Below are 25,158 nucleotides of genomic sequence, written 5' to 3'. Positions count from 1 at the left end.
CAGTAACATTGATGTTACAGATCACCAGAGCAAAAATAACGATTGTGAAAAAGTTTGACATATAGGGAGAATTACCAAAAGGTGAGACAGAGACATGGAATGATCAAATACTGTTTGAAAAATGGCACCCATAGATTTGTTTGACACAGGGTTCTGATAAGCTCTCAATTTGTAAAAAGGCAGTATCTGGGAAGTGCAATAAAACATGGTACATCTATTTCTAAAGAAAGAAATACAAATAAAGTTCAAACTGGGAAACAAATACATCAAGGCTGTATACTGTCACTCTGCTTATTTAATGTATTTGCATCATGCGAAATGACAGGCTGGATGAAGCTCAAGCTGGAAACAAGATTGCCAGGAGAAATATCAATAACCTCAGATATGTGGATGTGACTGGTGATAGAAGCAAGGTCCGATACTGTAAAGAGCAATATTGCATAGGAAACTCGAACGTCAGTTCCATGAATCAAGGCAAATTGGAAGTGGTCAAACAAGAGATGGCAAGAGTGAATGTTGACATTCTAGAAATCAGCGAACTCAAATGGACTGGAATGGGTGAATTTAACTCAGATGATCATTATATCTACTACTGCAGGCAGGAATCCCTCAAAAGAAATGGAGTAGCCATCATGGTCAACAAAAGAGTCCGAAATGCAGTACTTGGATGCAATCTCAAAAATGACAGAATGATCTCTATTCCTTTCCAAGGCAAACCATTCAATATCACAGCAATCCAAGTCTATGCCCCAACCAGTAAGGCTGAAGAAGCTGAAGTTGAACAGTTCTATGAAGACCTACAAGACCTTTTAGAACTAACACCCCAAAAAAGATGTCCTTTTCATTATAGGAAACTGGAATACACAAGTAGGAAGTCAAGAAACACCTGGAGTAACAGGCAAATTTGGCCTTGGAATATGGAATGAAGCAGGGCAAAGACTAATAGAGTTTTGCCAAGAAAATGCACTGGTCATAACAAACACCCTCTTCCAACAACGCAAGAGAAGACTCTACACATGGACATCACCAGATGGTCAACACTGTAATCAGATTGATTATATTCTTTGCAGCCAAAGATGGAGAAGCTCTATACAGTCAACAAAAACAAGACCAGGAGCTGACTGTGGCTCAGATCATGAACTCCTTATTGCCAAATACAGACTTAAATTGAAGAAAGTAGGGAAAACCACTAGACCATTCAGGTATGACCTAAATCAAATCCCTTATGATTATACAGTGGAAGTGAGAAATAGATTTAAGGGCCTAGATCTGATAGATAGAGTGCCTGATGAACTATGGAATGAGGTTCATGACATTGTACAGGAGACAGGGATCAAGACCATCCTCATGGAAAATAAATGCAAAAAAGCAAAATGGCTGTCTGGGGAGGCCTTACAAACAGCTGTGAAAAGAAGAGAAGCGAAAAGCAAAGGAGAAAAGGAAAGATATAAGTATCTTAATGCAGAGTTCCAAAGAATAGCAAGAAGAGATAAGAAAGCCTTCCTCAGAGATCAATGCAAAAAAATAGAGGCAAACAACAGAATGGGAAAAACTAGAGATCTCTTCAAGAAAATTAGAGATACCAAGGGAACATTTCATGCAAAGATGGGCTCGGTAAAGGACAGAAACGGTATGGACCTAACAGAAGTAGAAGATATTAAGAAGAGGTGGCAAGAATACACAGAACTGTACAAAAAAGATCTTTATGACCCAGATAATCACGATGGTGTGATTACTGACCTAGAGCCAGACATCCTGGGATGTGAAGTCAAGTGGGCCTTAGAAAACATCACTATGAACAAAACTAGTGGAGGTGATGGAATTCCAGTTGAGCTATTTCAAATCCTGAAAGATGATGCTGTGAAAGTGCTGCACTCAATATGCCAGCAAAGTTGGAAAACTCAGCAGTGGCCACAAGACTGGAAAAGGTCAGTTTTCATTCCAATCCCAAAGAAAGCCAATGCCAGAGAATGCTCAAACTACTGCACAATTGCACTCATCTCACATGCTAGTAAATGCTCAAAATTCTCCAAGCCAGGCTTCAGCAATAAGTGAACCATGAATTTTCTGATGTTCAAGCTGGTTTTAGAGAAGGCAGAGGAACCAGGGATCAAATTGCCAACATCTACTGGATCATGGAAAAAGCAAGAGAGTTCCAGAAAAACATTATTTCTGCTTTATTGACTATGCCAAAGCCTTTGACTGTGTGGATCACAATAAACTGTGGGAAATTCTGAAAGAGATGGGAATACCAGACCACCTGACCTGCCTCTTGAGAAATTTGTATGCAGGTCAGGAAGCAACAGTTAGAACTGGACATGGAACAACAGACTGGTTCCAAATAGGAAAAGGAGTATGTCAAGACCATATATTGTCACCCTGCTTATTTAACTTATATGCAGTGTACATCATGAGAAACACTGGACTGGAAGAAACACAAGCTGGAATCAGATTGCAGGGAGAAATATCAATAACCTCAGATATGCAGATGACACCACCCTTATGGCAGAAAGTGAAGAGGAACTAAAGAGCCTCTTGATGAAAGTGAAAGTGGAGAGTGAAAAAGTTGGCTTAAAGCTCAACATTCAGAAAACGAAGATCATGGCATCTGGTCCCATCACTTCATGGGAAATAGATGGGGAAACAGTGGAAACAGTGTCAGACTTTATTTTTGGGGGCTCCAAAATCACTGCAGATGGTGACTGCAGCCATGAAATTAAAAGACGCTTACTCCTTGGAAGGAAATTTATGACCAACCTAGATAGCATATTGAAAAGCAGAGACATTACTTTGCCAACAAAGGTCCATCTAGTCAAAGCTGTATGGTTTTTCCAGTAGATGTAAGATGTAAGAGTTGGACCATAAAGAAAGCTGAGTGCCAAAGAATTGATACTTTCAAACTGTGGTGCTGGAGAAGATTCTTGAGAGTCCCTTGGACTGAAAGAATATCAAACCAGTCAATCGTAAAGGAAATCAACCCTGAATATCCACTGGATGGACTAATGCTGAAGCTGAAGCTCCAATATTTTGGCCACCTGATGTGAAGAGCCGACTCATTGGAAAAGACCCTGATGCTGGGAAAGATTGAAGGCAGGAGGAGAAGGGGATGACAGAGGATGAAATGGCTGGATGGCATCACAGACTCAATGGACATGAGTTTGAAAAAACCGGGACATAGTGAAGAACAGGGAGGCCTGGTATGCTGCACTCCATGGGGTCGCGAAGAATCAGACATGACCGAGCTACTAAACAACAACAATTTTCAGGAAAGTGAGGAGAATCTAAGAGAAAATTACATTATTGGAGGTTCCTATCAAGTTTTACAAGGAAGGATACATTGAGAAATTGAACATAAATGAATACAACAAAAACGGTGTGGGTTTTACCGATATCCATTGACAGTCAATGACGTTGCTCAACCTGTGTGCGATGGTTAGCACAGTGCACTGGGCAAATTTCTCATGAATTTTTTTTTGTATTAACTCATCAGTTCTAGAATCAAAGAAATTGATTTAGTTCAATAAAGACAGGAAAAGCAGAATTAAGACTTAAAAATATCATGATACTTTTATGGTTTTTTTTTAATCAATATGTTAACATGTAATCTTGTTCCTAAAAAACTAAGTATAAAAAGTCTATTTAAAAATTAACTGTTTTTCATAAAATGACAGAAAATAGTCTTCCCTTAAAACTGCTTAAACTATAAGGAGTTGGATTTAGGAATCTAGCTCTCAGGATGCCTCAAAACAACATTAACCCCTTATAACAAGTCTTAGTTTTTCCTTTGTTTTCTGGAATTAATATTACCAAGAGATACCATGGGGCCAAGAGAACACTTAGAAACATTTCTAAGAATCACTAAATGTTTTCCATTTACCACATTTAGAAATCAGATTTAAGGTTTCCTGGGCCCCAGCTCCATACCTTGGATCCACATTTGATGTGGCTTTGTCAATAATCAATATCTGATTTTTCTTGAGAATAGCCCTGGCAAGGCACACCAGTTGTCTCTGTCCAACACTGAAGTTCAATCCGGATTCTGCTAATTCAGTATTCATTTTACCAGGAAGATGTTCAATGGTGTCTTTAAGTTGCACCTGTGGATACAGAAAGAATGACATTTCCTAAGCAAACTGCTACTGAAACAGACAAGCCTCTTACACATTAGAACTCTGATGTCGTCAGGACTTCTTTATTTATCACACATGTACAGCCAGGTGATAGGGAGAGCTCTTTCTAAAGAGCATTCACTGAGAAAGATGGTGGGGTCAAGTCAGGACAGAAAGATCTCAATGTCCCTCATCCCTGCCACAGGACAGCCTCAAGAAACCCAACCTAGGGATTAGTTAAGGAAGCCTCTCAAAAAATGAAGCTATTTCTCCCAATGTGGTTTAAACAGGAAAGTTAAAACAATCTTTATGTTTGCGTCAAGTTTCCCAAAGTTCATTTTGCATAGGAGTTGGTACACTAAAGAAAAACTTCAAAAAATTTTTACAATAATTCTTTTTCTCTGAAGATATAATCTTACCAGCACTTTACCATGTGATGAAGTTTAAAATACACAAATTCAAACAATGGCAAACTGCACCTTATACATCAGTAATACTGGAACCTGCTCTGGTGATGGTTCTTTCCCAAGTTTAATTCTATAAATAGTGGGCCAATCAAGTGCATTTTTTAGTGTCATAAATGTCTTGCAGTGAGTGAATGAAAACTCATGAAAAACAAAGACACAACATCTTATTTCCCCCAGAGTATGGATATAGGTGATGTTTATATTAATCTATCTTCATAAAATTGTACTCATAAGATTAGAAAAAACAAACTTTAACTGCCAAAGATAATCTGAAAGTACATTTGGTGGTAGGGGTCAGTTCAATGAATATTTGCTTTGGAAAAATATAGAGCAAGAACCAAACTCAGCCTATACTTGAAGAACAAAGAAGGCATACACTTCAAATTAAGAGACCAACAGATTGATGAGCGATGGCTGATAAGTTATCTGACACATTACAATGTCAGATAACAACATACCAAGGGTGAGTGAGCAGTTTTCATTTTTCAGGTATCCAAAATGCTGAAGCACGTCTATAAATGTGAACCTGAATTGTGCTCCTGATGGAGTCCAATCCCACGAAAGGGGAATTCTGAATTAAGATTAAATATAGTATTGTTATGTAGCATTAACATGAAAAGTACACAAAATCTAAAGGGTAAGATTTGGAGTGTGGTGCAAGTGGTTGGATTTGCTTAAGACTGACATCCTGACTCACACTTGCCTCTGACTTGGATGACATCTAATCACTAATTTCATTTTATACTTTTCTTCAAGTTTGTCCATATCTACTTCATGAGGAAAAAGGGTTGTGAGGGGAAATGTTTTTCATAAAATTCTGTTTTTTGAGACTGTCTTCATTTATAAGTCAGGGATGGTTATGAGAATATATGAATATAAAAGCTGTCCATAGTGTAATGACAAAATCAATTTATACTCAAGTATTAAGAAGGACAATAGAAGCAGAGACAATAATAAGTAGGAGTTACAACTAGAGAATCTGAAAACATATTAGATAATAGTATAATATTACTATGAAATTTATTGATTGAGATAACTGTGTTAGGGCATATAAAAGAATGTTCTTGTTCTTACAAGGTGTACATTTATGTATTTCAAGGTGAAATCCAACTTTTAATAAACATTTCTACAACTTACAAACAATTCAGCAAAATATAGATTATAGAAGAGATGGAGAAAACATGGGAACATACTAACAGCTGATGAATCAGGTGAAGGTGTATATGTGTTCATCATACTATTCCTTCCATGTTCCTGTGACTTGAAAATTTAAAAACAAAAAATTGGAGGCTTGGGACTCCCTGGTGGTCCAGTGGTTAAGAACGCATATATATGGAATTTAGAAAGATGGTAACAATAACCCTGTATACAAGACAGCAAAAGAGACACTGATGTATAGAACAGTCTTTTGGACTCTGTGGGGGAGGGAGAGGGTGGGATGATTTGGGATAATGGCATTGAAACATGTATAATATCATATATGAAGCGAGTTGCCAGTCCAGGTTCGATGCACGATACTGGATGCTTGGGGCTGGTGCACTGGGACGACAAAGAGGGATGGTACAGGCAGGGAGGAGGGAGGAGGGTTCAGGATGGGGAACAAGTGTATACCTGTGGTGGATTCATGTTGATATATGTCAAAACCAATACAATATTGTAAAGTTAAAAAATAAAAAATAGAATCCACCTGCCAATGCAGAGGACATGGGTTTCATCCCCGGTTCAGGAAGATCCCACACATGGCATGGAGCAAGAAAACCCACGTGCCACAACGACTGAGCCCAACTCTAGAGCCCACAGGCTGCAACTCCTGAGCCTGCAGGCCACAGTACTGAAGCCTGTGTGCTCCAGAGTCCAGGTGTCACAACAGGAGAAGCCATGTCAGTGAGAAGCTGTGCACTGCAACGAAGAGTAGCCTCTGTCTGCCGCAACTAGAGAAAGCCTGCAAGCAGCAAAGAAGAAAAGCACAGAAAAAAAGAAAAAATGGAGACTTGAAGCCAGACAGCTTGGATTAAGTCCTTCCTGGCTCTGCCTACATGGAAAGTTACTAAACTTACTCTACCTTAGCTTCCTAAACTCTAAGACTAATATCATAATTATAAAGATGGGTACCTCCTAAGATTGATACAGTATAAAATGAATCAGTACATGTAGAATTTATGACAGATCAATAGATATTGCCCATATTAATAATGCTTTCAGCTAGCCCCTCTTCATATTCTGCTCCATTTTCCTCCTCTGCATGTATCAGCACTGAGACCTTGTTACATATGCACTGGTTTGTTTTCTACCTTCTCCAAGAGAATTTAAGCTCCAAAAGGGTAGAGACTTTGTCTTTTGATTGCTGTGATAGCCCCAGAATCTGCAACTCTGCCTAACAAGCTCTCAGGAGATATTTGTTGGCTATACGAATGAAGGCATGAGTGAAACCCATTGTGTGACATATCTATCCCTATAAATTAGAAAATAAATCCACATAGATAAATAACTTACATATAACACTATTTTCTCATTAAGTGTAAGTGTAAAAGGAATGTATTCTTATAACAATTAACTGGATCCAAGATATCACAGCATCACACTTTAAACAGTGGAAAGCACTGAAAAAGTTATGATTTAAGGAAAATGATGTAAATAATACTATTCAAAACTATACATCTCAGTACAGAATCCTTCAGACTGTTTTTGAGTTTGGGGAAAATAAAAGAATATAGAAAAATTGAAAAATAATACACTGAAATTGAAGGCACCCTATTTCTGTCACCATAAAGATTTTCAATGTAACCTACTATATGTACTCTATCTACTAACCAGGCACCAATATCCATCACGAGGTCAACACAGATGTCAGATGGTTTCTATATTTTGTGGAACCTTCTTACTTTTCAAAAAGAAAGGCTGGTGTGGGCTGGAAGGAGATGCTGAAATGCAATCAACAGATAGGGAAGAGGTTTTACTTCCCTATCTGGCAGTAAATGAAGTAAAGGGAGGACTGGCAGTAAATGAAGTAAAGGGACAGCCCATTAACCTTAATACAAGGTCCAGAAAATGGACATGTGACCTGTCTCCACTGCAAGGACTGAATCACATGGTTCCTGATGCACAGGCTGCTGATGCCCAGGTTTCCTTATCTTAGTTTCCTCTGTGATGAGACACACTTCTGCCTGAACAGAGATACGATCAATATCGAACATTTGACTGCATGATTTCTTCCCCAGTTTTGACAGGACAGACCATTTGCTTAATTTCACATCCCAGAATCTATGTGTTTTGTTTTTACTTTTTTTTAACAGAAGCAAAACATTGGTGATTCATTTCAAGAGTTTTATCTACTGTGCTCTTTTAACCTTTGAGTGATAAAATGCTTCATCTTCAGGTACATTTATGTTTTATTTGTGGTTCTGCCTCTGCTCTTTAGTGCCCCAATCAACACTAATTTCTGATGAACTTTTGTCAATTTATAGTAAGGTGGCTAGTTTTCAGTACATGAAAAATGTATTTTCAGCATATTTTGAAAAATAACTAAGATGAGATGGGCAGCATCCATAGAACTGTCTCCCTTCTGAACATCTATCTCTGCCAAGGAAGGAGGAGGAAACAGAATTAGAAGAGTTTAAAAGAGGAGAACATAGTTATTCCCTCCCTCTTGCTCTCAGGCCAGCTCTGTGAGTTTGGGTTCACAAATCCAGTTTGGTACCACATACAAACTAGTAACTAGGGTTTTGAATTAACTTAAAAAATGACCTTATTGATTTAGTGATCACCTCTTAGAGTGACAGGCTTTCCAGGTGGTACAGTGGTTATGAATCCTGCCAAATGCAGGAGATGCAAGAGATGCAGGTTCGATTCCTGGTTTGGGAAGATCCGCTGGAGTAGGGAACAGCAACCCACTCCAGTATTTCTTGCCTGAAAAACTCCATGGACAGACAAGTCTGGCGGGCTACAGTTCCACAGAGGGTCACAAAGAGTCAGACACGACAGCATGTACACACACACACTTAGAGTGATAAATCACCCCATTATTCTATTTCTTTAGGAATTTTTCTTTATCACATCTGCATGTTTTTCATGAAAGGTTTGGTAGGTTTTCTTTAAAACAGTCATAAAGAAGAAGTTCCTAGAGAAATACAATGATGGGATGATTTTTCTAAGTGATATTACCAAAATTACGAGGGTCAATTCCACAAGCAATACACAGAAACCACATACTTCACTTTTGAAATAAACTCACATCTATTGTCTTTTATAGAAAGTTTCAAATATAGTTTAAATAAAGGTATATCTTAATATTATCTACCCCTTCTACCAATTCATCATTTTTAGAATTTATATTAACGTTGCCTCTCTGTCCATTGAACAATGTGTTCTAAAATTCTAGACTAATTTTTCTACCTGAGAATCTGTGAAAAAATATATCAGCTGGGAAACAAATAGAAAAATAATTTACCAGTATTTAGTTTTGTTTTTTTTTTAAGATGTCATGACTTCATCATTAAATCTGTCTTGTAAATTCAAGATCCGTGGATCATCCTATCTTTCATTACATTGATGGTTTACTGCTCTCCCCTCTTCTCGTCTATAATTTCACTATAGACTCACAAACTTAAATGAAATCAGAGGTGCGCTTCTTTTTGGGCAGGAGAAGGTAAAGCAATTGACCCAATTTAGGAAAACAAAATCCCCACATTGCTGGAAAGCCAGGTGGGTGTGTAAAAACTCAGTGCTGACATCCTTCAGAAACTAGAATTACTGGCTAGAAATTGCATGACCTCCAAATCGGCCTGCTCACAGTCAAGGCTCATCTACATATTATAGACTTCAGAGTTTCCCGAAATGGTAACACTAAATGACAAACACAGCAATTCAAAACAACACGAACAATCACTCAGATTTGTGTAACAACAAAAAATTAAAGAACTATGCCACACTTCCCTGAAATGAAGAGAGCAATCAAAAAGTTATTAATTATTTATTTCAAACAGTGTTTTTCCTTTGTTTCCTCTAAGAGTTTTATTGTGTCTGGTCTTACATTTATGTCTTTAATCCATTTTGACTTTAGTTTTGTATATGGTATTAGGTAGTGTCCTAGTTTCATTCTTTTACATGCAGCCGTCCACTTTTCCCAGCACCACTTACTGAAGCCATGTCTTTTCTCCATCCTGTATTCTTGTCTCCTTTGTCACAGACTAGGTGACCACAGGTGTGTGAGTTCATCTCTGGGCTCGCTATACTGTTCCATTGATCCATATTTCTGTTTTTTGTGCCAATACCATATCATCTTGATTACTGTAGCTCTGCATTGAGTTTGTCAAAAAGTTCATTTGGGTTATGTAATGAACTTTTTGGCCAACTTAAAAATGTAGTCTGAAATCAAGGAACCTAATTTCCCCAGCTTCATTTTTTATTTCTTAAGATTGCTTTGACTATTTGGGATCTTTTGTGTTTCCATGCAAATTGTAAAAATTTAAGCCCTAATTCTATGAAAAATATCATTGGTAATTTGACAGGGATTGTACTGAATTTGTAGATTCTTGGGTAGTACAGTCATTTTCACAATATTGATTCTTCAAATGCAAGAACATGATATATCCTTCCTTTGTCAGTATCTTACAGTTTTCTGAGTACTGGTCTTTTGCCTCCTTAGGCAGGTTTATTCTTAGGTATTTTATTCTTTTTGTTGCAACGGTAATGCAAATTAGGATTGTTTCCTAATTTCTCTTTCTGATCTTTTGTTGTTAGTTTATAGGAATGCACCTGCTTACTATTTAAAACCAAAAGACTGAGATAGGTCTTATGAGAAATTCAAAGACAGTCTATGGTTTAGAAGTCTAGAGTTTCTGCCATCAGTAGAACTGATTTGCAAAATAACTGCAAATACACAAAATAATTTGCATTAAATATTCAAACCAACAGCAAGTTAATAGGCAAAAATGTTTCATGCAAGGGTAAGGAAATTCAAAGTAGTGGGGCAAGGGGAAACAGGACACAAACGACAGAAAATTCTCTAGAAATGAATCTGTCCATATAAAAACTTGGCAAATTCTCCAGGGTTCTGTTACCTACATTCATGCTGCAGCATTAAAATGACATAATCACCAATAAATAATCATTCTCACATTCCAGGGTTTCCCTGGTGGCTCAGACAGTAAAGAATCTGCCTGCAATGTGGGAGACTTAAGTTTGATCCACAGGGCTGGGAAGATCCCCTGAAAAGGGGAATGGCAACCCACTCCAGTATTCTTGCCTGGAGAATTCCATGGACAGAGGAGCCTGGCTGGCTACAGTCTGTGGGGTTGCAGAGTCAGACACGACCGCACGAATCTCTGTCTTCTGTCTTCTTCTCACATTCCAACTCTATAATATACTTTAATAGATACTTTTCTATGAAACTTCCTCATTTTATTGGTCTTATCTCATTCACATCTTTCAGTTAATAATGAAAAACTACTCTTGTCTCCACTTAGTAGATGTTCCCTAAGACCAGAAGAATAAAATGAACACTGGAGGGTAGTTAGGGTAATCATATCACTAGATCACTAGTAGAATTTGATCCCACAGCTTTATCATCTAATTTAGTGCTCTGCTAAGGACAAGATAATGTGCTGTCATTTGGGATTTTAAGGGAAAAGCTAAAATGGAAACATCACATTATATTGTTGGTTTTCATCATTATCAATTAACAAACATTTTAAGTGCACATATGTCATCAATACTCTTCTAGGAGGTAAATAAAGTCAGTTAAAGTATTAAGCTCCTCTTAATTGCCTGCAATGCTTTAAATGTACACACATGGATACTGATGCTAACAAGTTAATTACATTTATATTAATAAATTACCTCTTCTAAGGCATTCCACAGTTCCTCATCTGTATGTTCATTAAAAGGATCCAGATTGTTCCTCATTGTTCCAGTGAATAAAACAGGTTCCTAAATATCCCAAAATAGTGAATGTTATTACCTTAACCTCTTTTCATTACATTCCAATGCTTACAGGACAGAATTAAAAATCTGTTCTGTAAAAATTAACAATATAAAATATCAAAACTCACTGTAATTATTAATAATAAAGTTGCAAATGTATGTTTAGAAAACATTATCTATAAAATAATTTTCCATGTACAAATTGTGCTACAAAATATCCTCCAGACTACTGAACATCAATGGAAGAAGGAAGTGTTGAAGAAGCTTTTTATCTTAAGAAAAAAACTGAAGAAGAGAAAGGAGGATTTGATTTTTTTTAAATGCCTTTCTGGGAATATCGGCTTAAGAACACACACGCAAACTGAGGATAAAATTACTTGAGAAACTTTACATCAAGATCTACATAAATTAGTTGTCAATCCTAGTGTGACTGGGAAATATCAATAGCATGATTAGTTGAAGTTTTTGCCTCAAAGCTAAACCATTAAATATTTACACACTGGGACTGAAGACCAGACTTCCCTGGTGGCTCAGATGGTAAAGCGTCTGCCTACAATGTGGGAAACCTGGGTTCAATCCCTGGGTCAGGGAAGATCTCATGAAGAAGGAAATGGCAACCCACTCCAGTATCCTTGCCTGGAAAATACCAAGGACAGAAGAGCCTGGTGAGCTACAGCCCATGGGGTCACAAAGAGTTGGACACGACTGAGCAATTTCACTCACTGAAGAATAAACTAGGCTCTTATCTCCACTGGTCAAACAGTCTTCTAGGATATGGAATCTCTCCATTTGTGTGAAAGGAACATCCCCACACGTGCAAAGAGAAGTCAGCTCCTGGGGTCTGTAGCATTTCTGTCCATGGAGAGATCTCCTCGGATTCTGCATCAACCTGATCCCCACATTTTTTCACCTGTGCGTCAGGATGACCTGCCACACAAAGCCTCCTTACGACTAACTGCAAGGTTAGGATGACCTGAAACCCATTATGACCTGGGTCATAATAAAATTATTTAAACAACTTTTCTTGTTCTACTTTTGGAGAAGCCACAAGTAAATTACTCTAAAAATATAAGGGTCCTTCCAAGTTTCAAGAGAGAATCCTGTCTATAAGCTCAGGTAGGCCATTTAAGTTTCTTCTGGAAGGCTCTAGTAAGCCAGGTCACAAGAATATGAGCAGGAGAGGAGCCCAACTGGCTCCTTCCAGTAAAGGGGGCAGAACAAGGGGAGGCACACATGTGGGAACAAGAGGAGACCTGACGTTTCCACATGTGCCCAGAACTGCTCGGAATCACCAGTCTCAAAACCCTGCCTGGCCTGGGGGTTGGACTTTCCTCCTCACTTCAAGAAAACCTGAAAAGAAAGATGAAGAAGACAGACATTTCTTTTCCCCAGTCATGAAGAAGAATGACACTCAGACAGCCTCCTGTATCTTCTTTCAATATTGTCTCTGTTTTAAGTCTGGTGAGAGACAAATGAATGCAGAAGACTCAGGGTGTGCCACCAAAAAATGTGTATCACTAAATAAAATACAAAATTAAAAAGACATTATAAAAGGAACTTTATTTGCACAAAGTTGATTAAGTGGCCAATATGCCTCCAAAGCAGTGAAATCACTGGCCATACATTTCAAAATGATTACTGAACTGAAAAATCCTGAGACCCAAATTTAAGGTCTCCCTTAAAACTCTTGAATTTAGGATCAAAGAATAAACAACCATCTGTGCAATGGTAAGAGTTCCTTGTTAGGGGAATAACCATCATTCTATTTCAGATTTTCACAAAACTCTTTTACTCTTTTTAATTATCAAACCTACGATTCCAACATGCAGGCAATTTCTCATCCTTCAGCTGTTTCCATGAGGTTAAAACAAATGACACGGCCAGGCAAGGGGAGGCTGCTCCCCTATATTCCTCTTTTTTCTATCTTCGCTTCATTTTCCAGATCCCTTCAGATAAGCAGCTACTCCCTGAACATAATCTCAATCAGTGTTCTTTCTGGGAAACATACTTAACTACTTCAGATCCTCAGCACAAAGGATGAACATACATCAGCTACCTGTCCTGTTCAAGGAAATTACTTAGGAAGAGCTTTCATTTTTGCTTATTCCTTAAATTTTGAACACAAATTGAGGAGTACCTTCTTAAAAACACAGTATTCATCTTTGAAAGCTGCCCCCCCCAACACACACCGAGACGGATGGTCTATGTCTTCACTCCCCTGTCTCTGCTCCTACCCAGGTCCTTACTGCTATCCCATATCCCCCAATCTGATCTGTTCTGTGGGGTCAGCAGAATGTTGGGATGAGCCTGGGAGAGAGAGAAAGAGGACTCCGGCAGCTCGCTGCTGCTCCAAGGATCACAGGAAGCAGGAAGCCAGGGAAGAGGATGCCAGTTCATTATCTGAGTGGGTTACCTGAGTTGGGCAACTCAAAGAAACAGCACTGGGATCCCCTTCTGCAGAGTCTGCTCTCAGCTTCCCAGGTTCCCTAAATCAGGGTGTTCAGACACAAGCATCACTGCTTCCCTCTCATTTGGGGGAAGAGAGATTTAAGTTTTCACACTTAGACAACTTAACTTCAAGTAACCAAACCAACAGACTTTCTTCACCTCTGAGCCAGAAAGATATTGTAAAGGGCTCTTGATTGGAGAGGGTAAGATTTTGAGTATGTTCTCCTGACACTTACTAGCCCAAGACACATAAATAAATAAACCCATTTCAAAATGGATGCTGTCCAAATAAGGAACAGGGCAGTAGGATTAGTATCTTCTGGCTTTGCCCCATACTTATGTTTGTTATGGTATGGGCAACCCTTTCGAGTGTGATGGTAGGAAAAATTCAGTAAAATATCTGATGAGAACATCATTCAGTTCAACTAACATTTATTGAAAAAAATAAGTTTGGAGTCAGACAATTTTCAGTTCTGATTTTTCTGCACTTTAGTTAGTAGACTCGGGATAAATTATTAACCTTCCCAAGACTTACTGGAAACTGGGGTTAGCCTTGCAGGGCTGCTCTGAGAATCTGGAATAACAGTGAAGCTCCTGGTGTGATACTAACATGGAACAGGAGCCCAGCCCAACAGGGGGACACCAAGGGGCAGTGTTTGTCAAACTGCAGGTGCAGCCAATGAAAGTGGCTGGTGCAGCCATTTCAAAGTTGATCATGAAATCAACTTTGTGCCTCATGACCATCATTTTGTCATTTATATGAACTAAAATAGAACTGGTATCACAGAAAATATCAGAGCACAGAGCAAGAGTAATGTTATTTGTGAAATTTTTGTTCCTCTGTGTGTGTGTATGCACACGCAGGCATATGAATCATGATACAAATCAGTTGTACATGGACCACACTCAACAACCACTTGAAGTTGCAAGCAGAGTAACTTACTGCCCAGGCTCTGGAGCTGGCAATCTCTTTAAATTTGAATCCTGTTAGTATATTTTCAAAATTAATACCTTGTTGGTTGCAACATTTGCAAATATTTTCTTCCATTCCATAGGCTGTCGTTTCAGTTTTATTTATGGTTTCCTTTGTGCTGCAAATTATTTTAAGTTTAACTAGGTCCCCTTTATTTTTGCTTTTGTTTCCATGACTTTAGGGGACAGATCCAAGAACATATTGCTGTGATTTATGTCAAAAAGAATTTTATGTTTTCCTCTAGGATCTTGTCTTACAACTCTTTAGGTCTTTCATTTATTTTTACTTTATTTTTGTCTATAGTATTAGAGAATGTTCTAATTTCATTCTTTTACATATAGTTCTCCAGATTTCCCAGCACTATCTATTGAAGAGACTGTCTTTTATCCATTACATATTCTTACCTTTTTTGTCTTTGATTAATTGACCATAATTGCATGGGTTTATATCTGGGTTTTTTTATTCTGTTTCATTAATCCATGTGTCTGGTTTCTGAGACAGTAACATACTTTTTCATTACTGTGTCTCTGTAGTATAGTCTGAAGTCAGGGACTGTGATTCCTCCAGCATTGTTTGGCTATTTGAGGTCTTTTCTGTTTCTGAGTAAATTTTTTAAAAATTCTTTTTTGTTCTAGTCCTGTGAAAAATGCCATTGGTAATTTGATAGGGATTGCACTGAATCTGTAAATTTCCTTGGATAGTATGGTCATTTTTAACAATATTGATTCTTTCAATCTAAGAACACAGTATGTCTTCCCATCTGTTTGTGTTGTCTTCAATTTCTTTCATCAGCATCTTATACTTTTTGGACTACAGGTCTTTTGCCTTCTTAGGTAGGTTTATTCCTAGTTTTTCCTAGCATTGTTTTTTCATGATGTCCAATGAGACTGCTTCCCTAATTTCTCTTTCTGATACTTTGTTTTTAGTCTATATAAATGCTAGAAACACCTGTATATACAATAGCTTATACAGCTCAAAATCAAAAATACAAAAAACCCAATCCAAAAATGGGCCAAAGACCTAAATAGACATTCCTCCAAAGAAAAATACAGATGGCCAAAAGTCATATGGAAAGATACTCAACATCACTAATTATTAGAGAAATGCAGATCAAAAGTACAATGAGGTATGACTTTACACTAATCAGAATGGCTATCATTAAAAAGTCTACAAATAATAAATGCTGGAGAGTGTGTGAAGAAAAGAGTAGCTTCCTACACTATTGGTGGTAATGTAAACTGGTGCAGCTATTACAGAAAACAATGTGGAGGTTCCTTAAAAATCAGAAAAAGAGTTCCCATGTGATCCAGCAACTCTAATCCTCAGCGTATATCCGGAAAAGACACTCTTATTCAAATGATACATGCACCCGAATGTTCACAGCAGAACTAGTTAACAATAGCCAAGATATGTCCATGGACAGAGGAATGGATAAAGAAAATGTTAGATATGCACACACATGCACACACACAATGGAATATTATCAGCCATAAAAAAGAATAAAATAATGCCACTGGCAGCAATAAAGATTGGGGCCCAGAGGTTGTCAGACTAAGTGAAATAAAGTCAGACAGAAACAGACAAATATCATATTAGGTCATTTATATATGTAATCTTAAAAAATGGTAGAAATGAACTTATTTACAACTCAGAAATAGACTCACAGACATAGAAAACAAATAATGGCTACCAAAGAGAAAAGAGATAGGGAGGGATAAATTAGAAATCTGGTAATAATAGATACACACTACTATATACAAAATAGATTAAAAGGATCTATTCATAGAACAGGAAACTATATGTAATATCTTGCCATAACCTATGATAAAAGGATCTGAAAAAAATATATATATATACACATATATACACACATATATAATATATATACCTATATTTATATAAACTTTTATATATATAAATGTATACAACTGAACCTCTTTGCTATACAATTGAAACACTGTGAATCAACTATGCTTCAATTTAAAAAAAAAAAAGACACATAGAAATTAAGTTCTAATTCTGTCCCTTACTTGATAAGTGGGATAAGCTCCCCATGCCTCGTTTTTAAATCTGTTAGGTAAGGATAACAAAAGAATTGTGAGGATTAAGCAGGAATGTGTTGGGGGCCGGCATGAGGCACTCCGCCCATGGCAAAGGTCATGAGGAAGGAGGCTCGACATTTGCAAAGGCGGGATCGAGCCTCAGGAGTCCCCCTGGAAATCCTCAAGTATCTACCCCCATAACCAGAGCCTGCCTACTTTACTACTTTGTGCTCTCACCTACACCTCTGACTTTACGGGGGGCTGTCCCCCACCACCTCTTTCGGAGAAGGAGTTAACTTAGAGCTCCAGTTAATAATAATTCCTGGGCGTGATAGGAGTGTTTTAACCTACAAACTCCTCTGAAGGTTCTCTAGCCTGCCTGACAGGCTTGTCCGGCCACATGTGATTGCTCACAGCCTCCCAACCGTGAGAGGCACGAGATGCTTTAAACCTTCTAAAAACAGGTTCCTTAGAAAAGTTAGAAAATTATTAGTATAAGTATAATGGGCTGATTAGAAATTGTATTGGTGAAGGGTTTTTTCATTTGTTGAGCCAATGTTTGTTGCTAAGTCTCCATATCCCCTGCCCTTACACACATTAATGAATATATAAAAGAAATAAGTATTAACCTTTGATATCAATCACGTTAGACCTTAGGCTAAGTAAATTCTTTCCTTAACTAAAACCCACTACACCCTCACCCTATAGGAATGTAACTTTATTTGGGTGGCGTCTGTTTTAAGAATAATCACCCCTGGAGAAATAAGTGTCCTGGTTGACTGACCGCTGTCACAAGGAGAGGGTCGTAAATTGTCAGCAGGCCCCCTGGCCAGAAGATGATGTAACACCCCTAAGACCTCTGTATACATTTGTATGAAGCACCTGACTTTGATAAAAGTCAGGACTGCTGACCCCGCGTGACTTTTGCATAACATCTCAGTGTATAAAAGTAGACCATGGAAAATAAAGAATTGGGATCAGTTCCTCAAAAGTCTCCCCATGTCTCTCTCTCTCTCACTCTGGTTGAGTCTCCATCTGGAGCATGGAACCCACCATGCTTACTAATTATGCCTGGGCTTCTAAGATCCGACCGGGGAGGACTCAGTGTCTCCTCTCCTTCGGGAGAACGGAAGGACGCCTGCGGCCTACATAAGTGGTGCAAGCTTCTTGTCTTGAAGTTTTATTGGTCCCCCGCGTAAACCAAGCTACTCAGCCTCTTTTCTCCACTGAATTTTCCTACTGAGCTATCCTCATTCTATTACTCTTTATATCCTTAATTAACGTTTAATTAAGCAGTTGTTCCCTGACCCTCGCCTATGCCGTCTCTCCTTCGAATACCCTGGATCAGCTGGGGCTGGACCCCGGCAGGAATGGTAGGAAAAGTGGCTAAGATGTGTTAGTTATTCCACAAATGTTAGGAGTTATCAATACTCATGTAACTTGCCAGGGATTGTAACAAGCTCTAAAATGACAGACATGAGAAATATAGGCTCTGTCCTCAAGGAAAGGAAAGAGTGAGGGGCAGGCTGAGAAGGCCAGAGGTCTTGGTGTATAAGTCAGTCAGTAAGTACCAGTGTGTACAAGGTGACAGTCAGGAAAGAAGCTGGTGGGAGGGGAACCAGAAATCAAAGTACAAAAAATGCTAGTCTGTCTTCTTGGTCTTGGTGGAAAAACATCAGACACATTTCTCTGTTATACTTTTCCCCAAAATTCCTATTGCATTTTTTGTTTTTGGTTTCTTTGCTTTACTATTTATATTTATAGAAACAACTTAGTTTATATTGTAACAATAAATATAAAGAAAATCACCAAGGACTATGAACACATTAGCAGAAACTAAAGAGTATAGTAACTCCAGAAGGTGTTACTCTTTATACTTAAGCAGAAATAATACCCAAAGGTCTGTGCCCTGATCCTTAAGAATAATAATAGTCCTTATTGACTGAGCCTTCCTAAGAACCAGACATGGGCACAAACATTCCTCAACCAGTTACATCTTCACAGAAAATCTGTGACAATGATTACCAGATGCAGTTCAAGGACAAGGACACTGAAGTTTGGAAGCTGAGTGACATCCTCAAGGCCCCACAGCCATATGAGGCAGAGAGGACATAAAACTATGGGTCATGTGGACACTTGGTCTACACTCAAACATTCTACCCCTGTCTGCCTCCTGAATGGTTTTCTGGGACCCTTTACACATTGCACTTTCTCTATAGATTCTCTCTCTTTGATCAACCAACATTGCAATCTTGGAAACAAAGGCATATAAAGTGGAAACTACATGGGTACAAGCCTTAGTACTATTTTGTAAGCATGTTATCTGGAGTGTGCACATAGATCATACTCAAAGGAAGGGTGGAAACCAACAGGACAGAACCAAAGCATGTTGATACAAAGGTTTGTTTAGTCTTTGGTCAGATGTCGTTCCAAATATTCTTGGCAGAGCCAAGAATAATCTAATGTTATTTGTTTATCGAATTATTTTATGTACACAAGTATACAACATTTTCCTATTGAGAAGCATTAAAACTAATGTAGGGCATGTTTCTAAAGCCTTTCATACAAGGACTTTATAGACATGCCCTTTATTTCTGTTAACTAATTTCACTTGGCCCTTTCAGAGATGAGTACCATCAAAACATAAAACTTGGGAATCTAAATTCATTTATTTTCTACTGTAACCACAAGTCATAAATCTAATAGCCAGAGTAAATTTTTAAATATGGAGACTGAATGTGCTAAAAATTTCTTCCCATTTTTCCTGAATGGGAAACCTTCGAATAAAAATTGTTTTAACTGTAGCAAAATACACATAAAATTTACTAGCTTAACAACCTTTAGGTGCACTGCTGCTGCTGCTAAGTCGCTTCAGTCATGTCCAACTCTGTGCGACCCCGTAGACGGCCTCCTACCAGGCTCCCCCGTCCCTGGGATTCTCCAGGCAAGAACACTGCAGTGGGTTGCCATTTCCTTCTCCAATGCATGAAAGTGAAAAGTGAAAGTGAAGTCGCTCAGTCGTGTCCGACTCTTAGCGACCCCATCGACTGCAGCCCACCAGGCTCCTCCGTCCATGGGATTTTCCAGGCAAGAGTACTGGAGTGGGGTGCCATTGCCTTCTCTGTTAGGTACACAGTTCAGTCGTATTAAATACCTTCACATTGTTGTACAGCCATCACCACCTTCCAGCCACAGATCTCCTTTCCTGTTAAAGAACTGAAAATCTGTACCCATTAAACAACAGCTCCTCTTTCCCAGCAGCTCCTGGCATCCACCATTCTGAGTCCTATATCCATGAACTTAGTACTCTAGGTACATCCTTTTAGTAGAATCATACAGTATTTGTCCTTTGTGACTGGTTTATTCCACTTAATTTCCTCAAGGTTCATCTGTGTTGTAGCATATGTCAGAATTTCTTCTTTTTTAAGGTGAAATAATATTCCACTGTATGTATATGAGGGCTGGACTGTAAACAAAGCTGAGGGCTGAAGAATTGATGCTTTTGGTGTTGGAGAAGATTCTTGAGAGTCCCTTGGTCTGCAAGGAGATCCAACCAGTCCATTCTAAAGGAAATCAGCCCTGAATATTCACTGGAAGGACTGATGTTGAAGCTGAAACTCCAATACTTTGGCCACCTGATGTGAAGAGCTGATTCATTGAAAAGACCCTGATGCTGGGAAGGATTGAAGGCAGGAGGAGAAGTGGACAACAGAGGATGAGATGGTTGGATGGCATCACCAACTCAATGGACATGAGTTTGAGTAAACTCCGAGAGTTAGTGATAGACAGGGAGGCCTGGTGAGCTGTAGTCCATGGGGTCGCAAAGAGTCGGACACAGCTGAGCGACTGAACTGAACTCATGCGTGTAAGCACCACACTTTATTGATTCATCTGTCAATGAACACTTGGGTGCCTCCACCTTTTTGCTGTTGAGAATAGTGCTATTATAGCATGCATGCAGAGGTATCTCTTCAAGACCTTTCTTCCAATTCTTTTGGGTTTATACTCTAAAGTAGAATTGCTAGGTCATACAATAATTCTATCTTTAACTTTTCTGAGCAAACACCAACTTGATTTCCATACTGCACTATTTTACATCCCTATTAGCAATGAACAAGGATTCTAATTTCTCTATATCCTTGCCAACACTTGTCATTCTCTTTCTTTTCTTTGATAGTAGACATGTTAAGAGTTGTGAGGTGGCATTTCACTATAGTCCAAAAAGAATATCTTGGTTTCAAAGTACTTAAAGAGTAATTTCAGGTATTTTAGAGGCCACAAGGAAGTAGCAACATCTGTACCCAAGCCCACGTGCTCCCTCCCTTTGGGTGCCATGTTCTATATGCTTCCTAATAAACAGGCATTTCAGGGCATATTACACCCACATTCTAGGAAGCACAATTGCCTGGCTCATTTTGTCACATTTCATCTCGGTTTTTCCCAAGAGGGTATTTTTCTGAGCTTCCTTTTATGGGTAGATGATTATCGAGTATATTAAAAAATTCAAATTCTTTTTTTTAAAAATCAGTAAGTCTATCAAAGCAGAGGGCAGGATGGAAGATGAGGACACAGAATCTAGGCTGCCCTTGGCTATATACCTGGAGGATAGTAATTTCTCAGTAACTATTCACGAAAATATGTTGAGTGAATTAACCATAAGGAATGACAGGATACTATGCATATAATCCAGTCTCCAAAACATTCCCTGAAAGTTATACTTCTTTAAGACACAGGAAAAAAGAAAATAGAATCCAGGAAAAGATGGCCAATTCAATGCTCCACCATCACAGCAATCACATCTGGGTCTATGTGAAGCACTGCACACTTAGTGACCTATTTTGTCCTCACAACAGCTCAAGGGGTTGGTACTGTTAGTTACCTTGTAAGACAGATAAAACTGAGGTACATAGAGACAGAATTCTTTGTCCCCTGCTCTACCTCACTATTCTGTACTGCCTCCCTGGTGAAAATTATCACTAATGGATGAATTGTCAACGTCTCCCCGAAGATCTATATACCCTGTAATTCTCAAAGCTCTACAGTTTCACAGAAAGTCCCCTAAGGAGATAATCATCTTGAAAAGATGTCATCATTTCCCACAGCAAAATTCCATCTATAAGACACTTAAAAGTCATGTTTCACTATAGGAACCTCTCTAGCACTAAACAAACCATTTATCCTTTTGTTCTCAGAATTATGTGGTTGTCAGTGGATAAAATTGTGGCAACTGAGGAAGACTGAGTCTAGAAATGTATCTCAGTAAGTTATTAAATCACATGCACACAAAACTAAACAAATGAACAAAGAAACAAAACATGGTATCCAATGAAAATGTCTGTTGAAAATACCTGATGCTAAAAATGTGTTTTTTTGGGAAAAAAAGGATCAACCCTTCCATGTAATTTGAAAAAAAAAAATCAAATTAAAACCAACTAAACTTAGATACTTTATAAAAAGAACATGTGAGATGCTCTGATGTGTATACCTGAGGTGCAACTGACATTTTCTTCCTTAAATCATGAAGTCCAATGTTGGTTGTCCAGATCCCATCAATCCGAAAGCCACCTTCGGGTTCTGACAATCTAAAAAGAGCAGCGATGAAGGAACTTTTTCCAGCTCCTGTTCTTCCCACAATGCCACGCTGTAAAGAGACCAAGTGGGATTAAGAATTAACAGGATACAACAAACCTAGGAGAAACCCTGATTGTTGAAGATGAATTTTCAAAGTTCTATTATATATGAAGTGTAGTCTATAGTTTCTCAAGCATGGTCTTGGTGACATTTTGGGCTAGATAATTCATTGTTGGGGGGTCAGGAGACTCTCATGTATATTGTAAGATGTTTGATAGTAGCCATGAACTTTACCCAGTAGACACCAGATGCAACCCCCAAATTGTGGCAACCAAAAATGGCAGATATTCACAAATGTTCCTGGTTGAGGCCACCATGAATCCAAGAATATATAATATAAACTCGAGTGATTTCTATGCTTTCTTAAGATGCCATGCATTTTATTCAGATTTCCCTGAAGGAATGCTTAATATGCTGAAAATTGTTTTCTGTGATTATCACATAATTATGTGGTATGTTAAAGGGAGAGAAATGTATGCGTGTGTGGTGTATGTGTATAAATGTGTATGGATGTGTGTAACTAACATTCGTAACTAAAGCAAGAAGATGACAAAAAAAAAAAAAAATCTGCTGGCAGTGAAAAAACAGCAGTCGCCTAAGTTGTGTATAAGAAGTCAGTTTTTAAATTAGCTTTATTCCTACTGCCTGGGTAATTTGACCTTGAGAATTAAATGGGTAATTTTACAGCAATGTCAACAAGTCACAAGTGTTATACACAAACAAGTACTCACTTTCTCAGGGATCTTTTAAGAGGAATTATTCTTTGGATGAAACTGGAGCCTATTATACAGAGTAAAGTAAGCCAGAAAGAAAAACACCAATACAGTATACTAATGCATATATATGGAATTTAGAAAGATGGTAATGATAACCTTGTATGCGAGACAGCAAAAGAGACACAGATGTATAGAACAGTCTTTTGGACTCTGTGGCAGAGGGAGAGGGTGGGGTGATTTGGGAGAATGGCATTGAAACATGTATAATATCATATATGAAACAAATCGCCAGTCCAGGTTCAGTGCATGATACTGGATGCTTGGGCCTGGTGCACTGGGATGACCCAGAGGGATGGTACGGGGAGGGAGGTGGGAGGGGGGTTCAGGATGGGGAACATGTGTATACCTGTGGCAGATTCATGTTGATGTATGGAAAAACCAATACAATACTATAAAGTAATTAACCTCCAATTAAAATAAATAAATTTATATTTAAAAAAAGAAAAATGAAGTCACTTCCTGATATTAAATATCTTAATTATATTCTATCTTGAAACTTCTTAAAATATAAAATGCATAATCTTAAAAGACAGAGGCCAGTAGACAAAATGCACATAATGAGATAAAAACAACATAAACAAAATTTGCTATTTACATGGGACCTTTCATCGGAGCAGTACAAAAGGCATTTAATTAACAAATTAATACTTACAAGTGAACCCTGGAAAAATACATGTCAAGTGTCAGTCTATTTATTAAAACCAAAGCAGAGAGAAATTAAGTGACTAACAATAAGATTAAAGAATCTATACAATGCAGGTTAAATGCTGGTAAGGAAAAAAACTGCACATATGGACATATGCAGAAACTGGCCTTTTTTACCCATGAGTTTGAAAGTGAAAGAAAGTATTAGTCACTCAGTCTTGTCTGACTCTTTGCGACCCCAGGGAATGTAGCCCGCCAGGCTCCTCTGACCATGGAATTCTCCAGGCAAGAACAGTGCAGTGGGTTGCCATTTACTATACCAGGGGATCTTCCTGACCCAGTGACGAAACCCAGATCTCCTGCCTTGCAGGCAGATTCTTTACCGTCTGAGCCACCAGGGAAGCCTAACTGCAAATTCCCTGAAGGAAGCTTTCCAAGAGATGATTTCACCTCTATTTAGAATCTGGAATTGATGAGAGTGTAAGACATGGTTTCAATCATCTGTAAATCAGTACAATTTTAAAACTCATAGCTTTAAAGAAAACAACCAGATCTTTCTGAGCAATATAATCAGAATTCTTGGAACTTTTCATATTTTTAATATTTGAATCATATTTTCTGATTTGAATCTCTAAAGTTTCCCACCTTAGTCTGTCAAATCAAACATGGCAATTTAAAGAAGAATTTATCTTTATAGAAATTAAATATAAGAAAAACTGGGTTTAGCTATTTATCTTACAAAGATAATACAATGTCTATTAGATATTTTGTTGTTGTTGTTTAATTGCTCAGTCATGTCTGACTCTTTGTGAACCCATGGAATGCAGCATGCCAGGCTTCTCTGTCCTTCATCATCTCCCAGAGCTTGCTCAAACTCATGTCCATTGATTTGGTGATGCCATACAACCATCTCGTCCTCTGTCATCCCCTTCTCCTCCTGCCTTCAATCTTTCCCAGCATCAGGGTCTTTACCAATGAATTGGCTCTTCTTAAAAGGTAGACAAAGTATTGGAGCTTCAACATAAGTTTTTCCAATGAATATTCAGGGTTTATTTTCTTTAGGATCAACTGGTTTGATCTCCTTGCAGTCCAAGGGACTCTCAAGAGTCTTTTCCAACACCACAGATGGAAAGCATCAATTCTTTG

The 25,158-nt window shown here is 38.3% G+C and overlaps 1 protein-coding gene across 1 annotated transcript in view; it reads right to left on the bottom strand.

The window, feature by feature from the left end:
* LOC129624656 (ATP-binding cassette sub-family C member 4-like) overlaps window positions 1-25,158 on the bottom strand; it is a 161,707-nt gene that overhangs the window by 17,031 nt on the left and 119,518 nt on the right. The window contains 4 exon segments of the mRNA XM_055542816.1: window positions 3,387-3,492; window positions 3,925-4,097; window positions 11,414-11,503; window positions 22,446-22,601. Coding sequence (XP_055398791.1) covers window positions 3,387-3,492; window positions 3,925-4,097; window positions 11,414-11,503; window positions 22,446-22,601 — 525 coding nt within the window.

This window comes from Bubalus kerabau, chromosome 12 (genome assembly GCF_029407905.1).
Source record: "Bubalus kerabau isolate K-KA32 ecotype Philippines breed swamp buffalo chromosome 12, PCC_UOA_SB_1v2, whole genome shotgun sequence".
Taxonomy (NCBI): Eukaryota; Metazoa; Chordata; class Mammalia; order Artiodactyla; family Bovidae; genus Bubalus; species Bubalus kerabau.
This window is presented reverse-complemented; position numbering and strand designations above follow the sequence as displayed.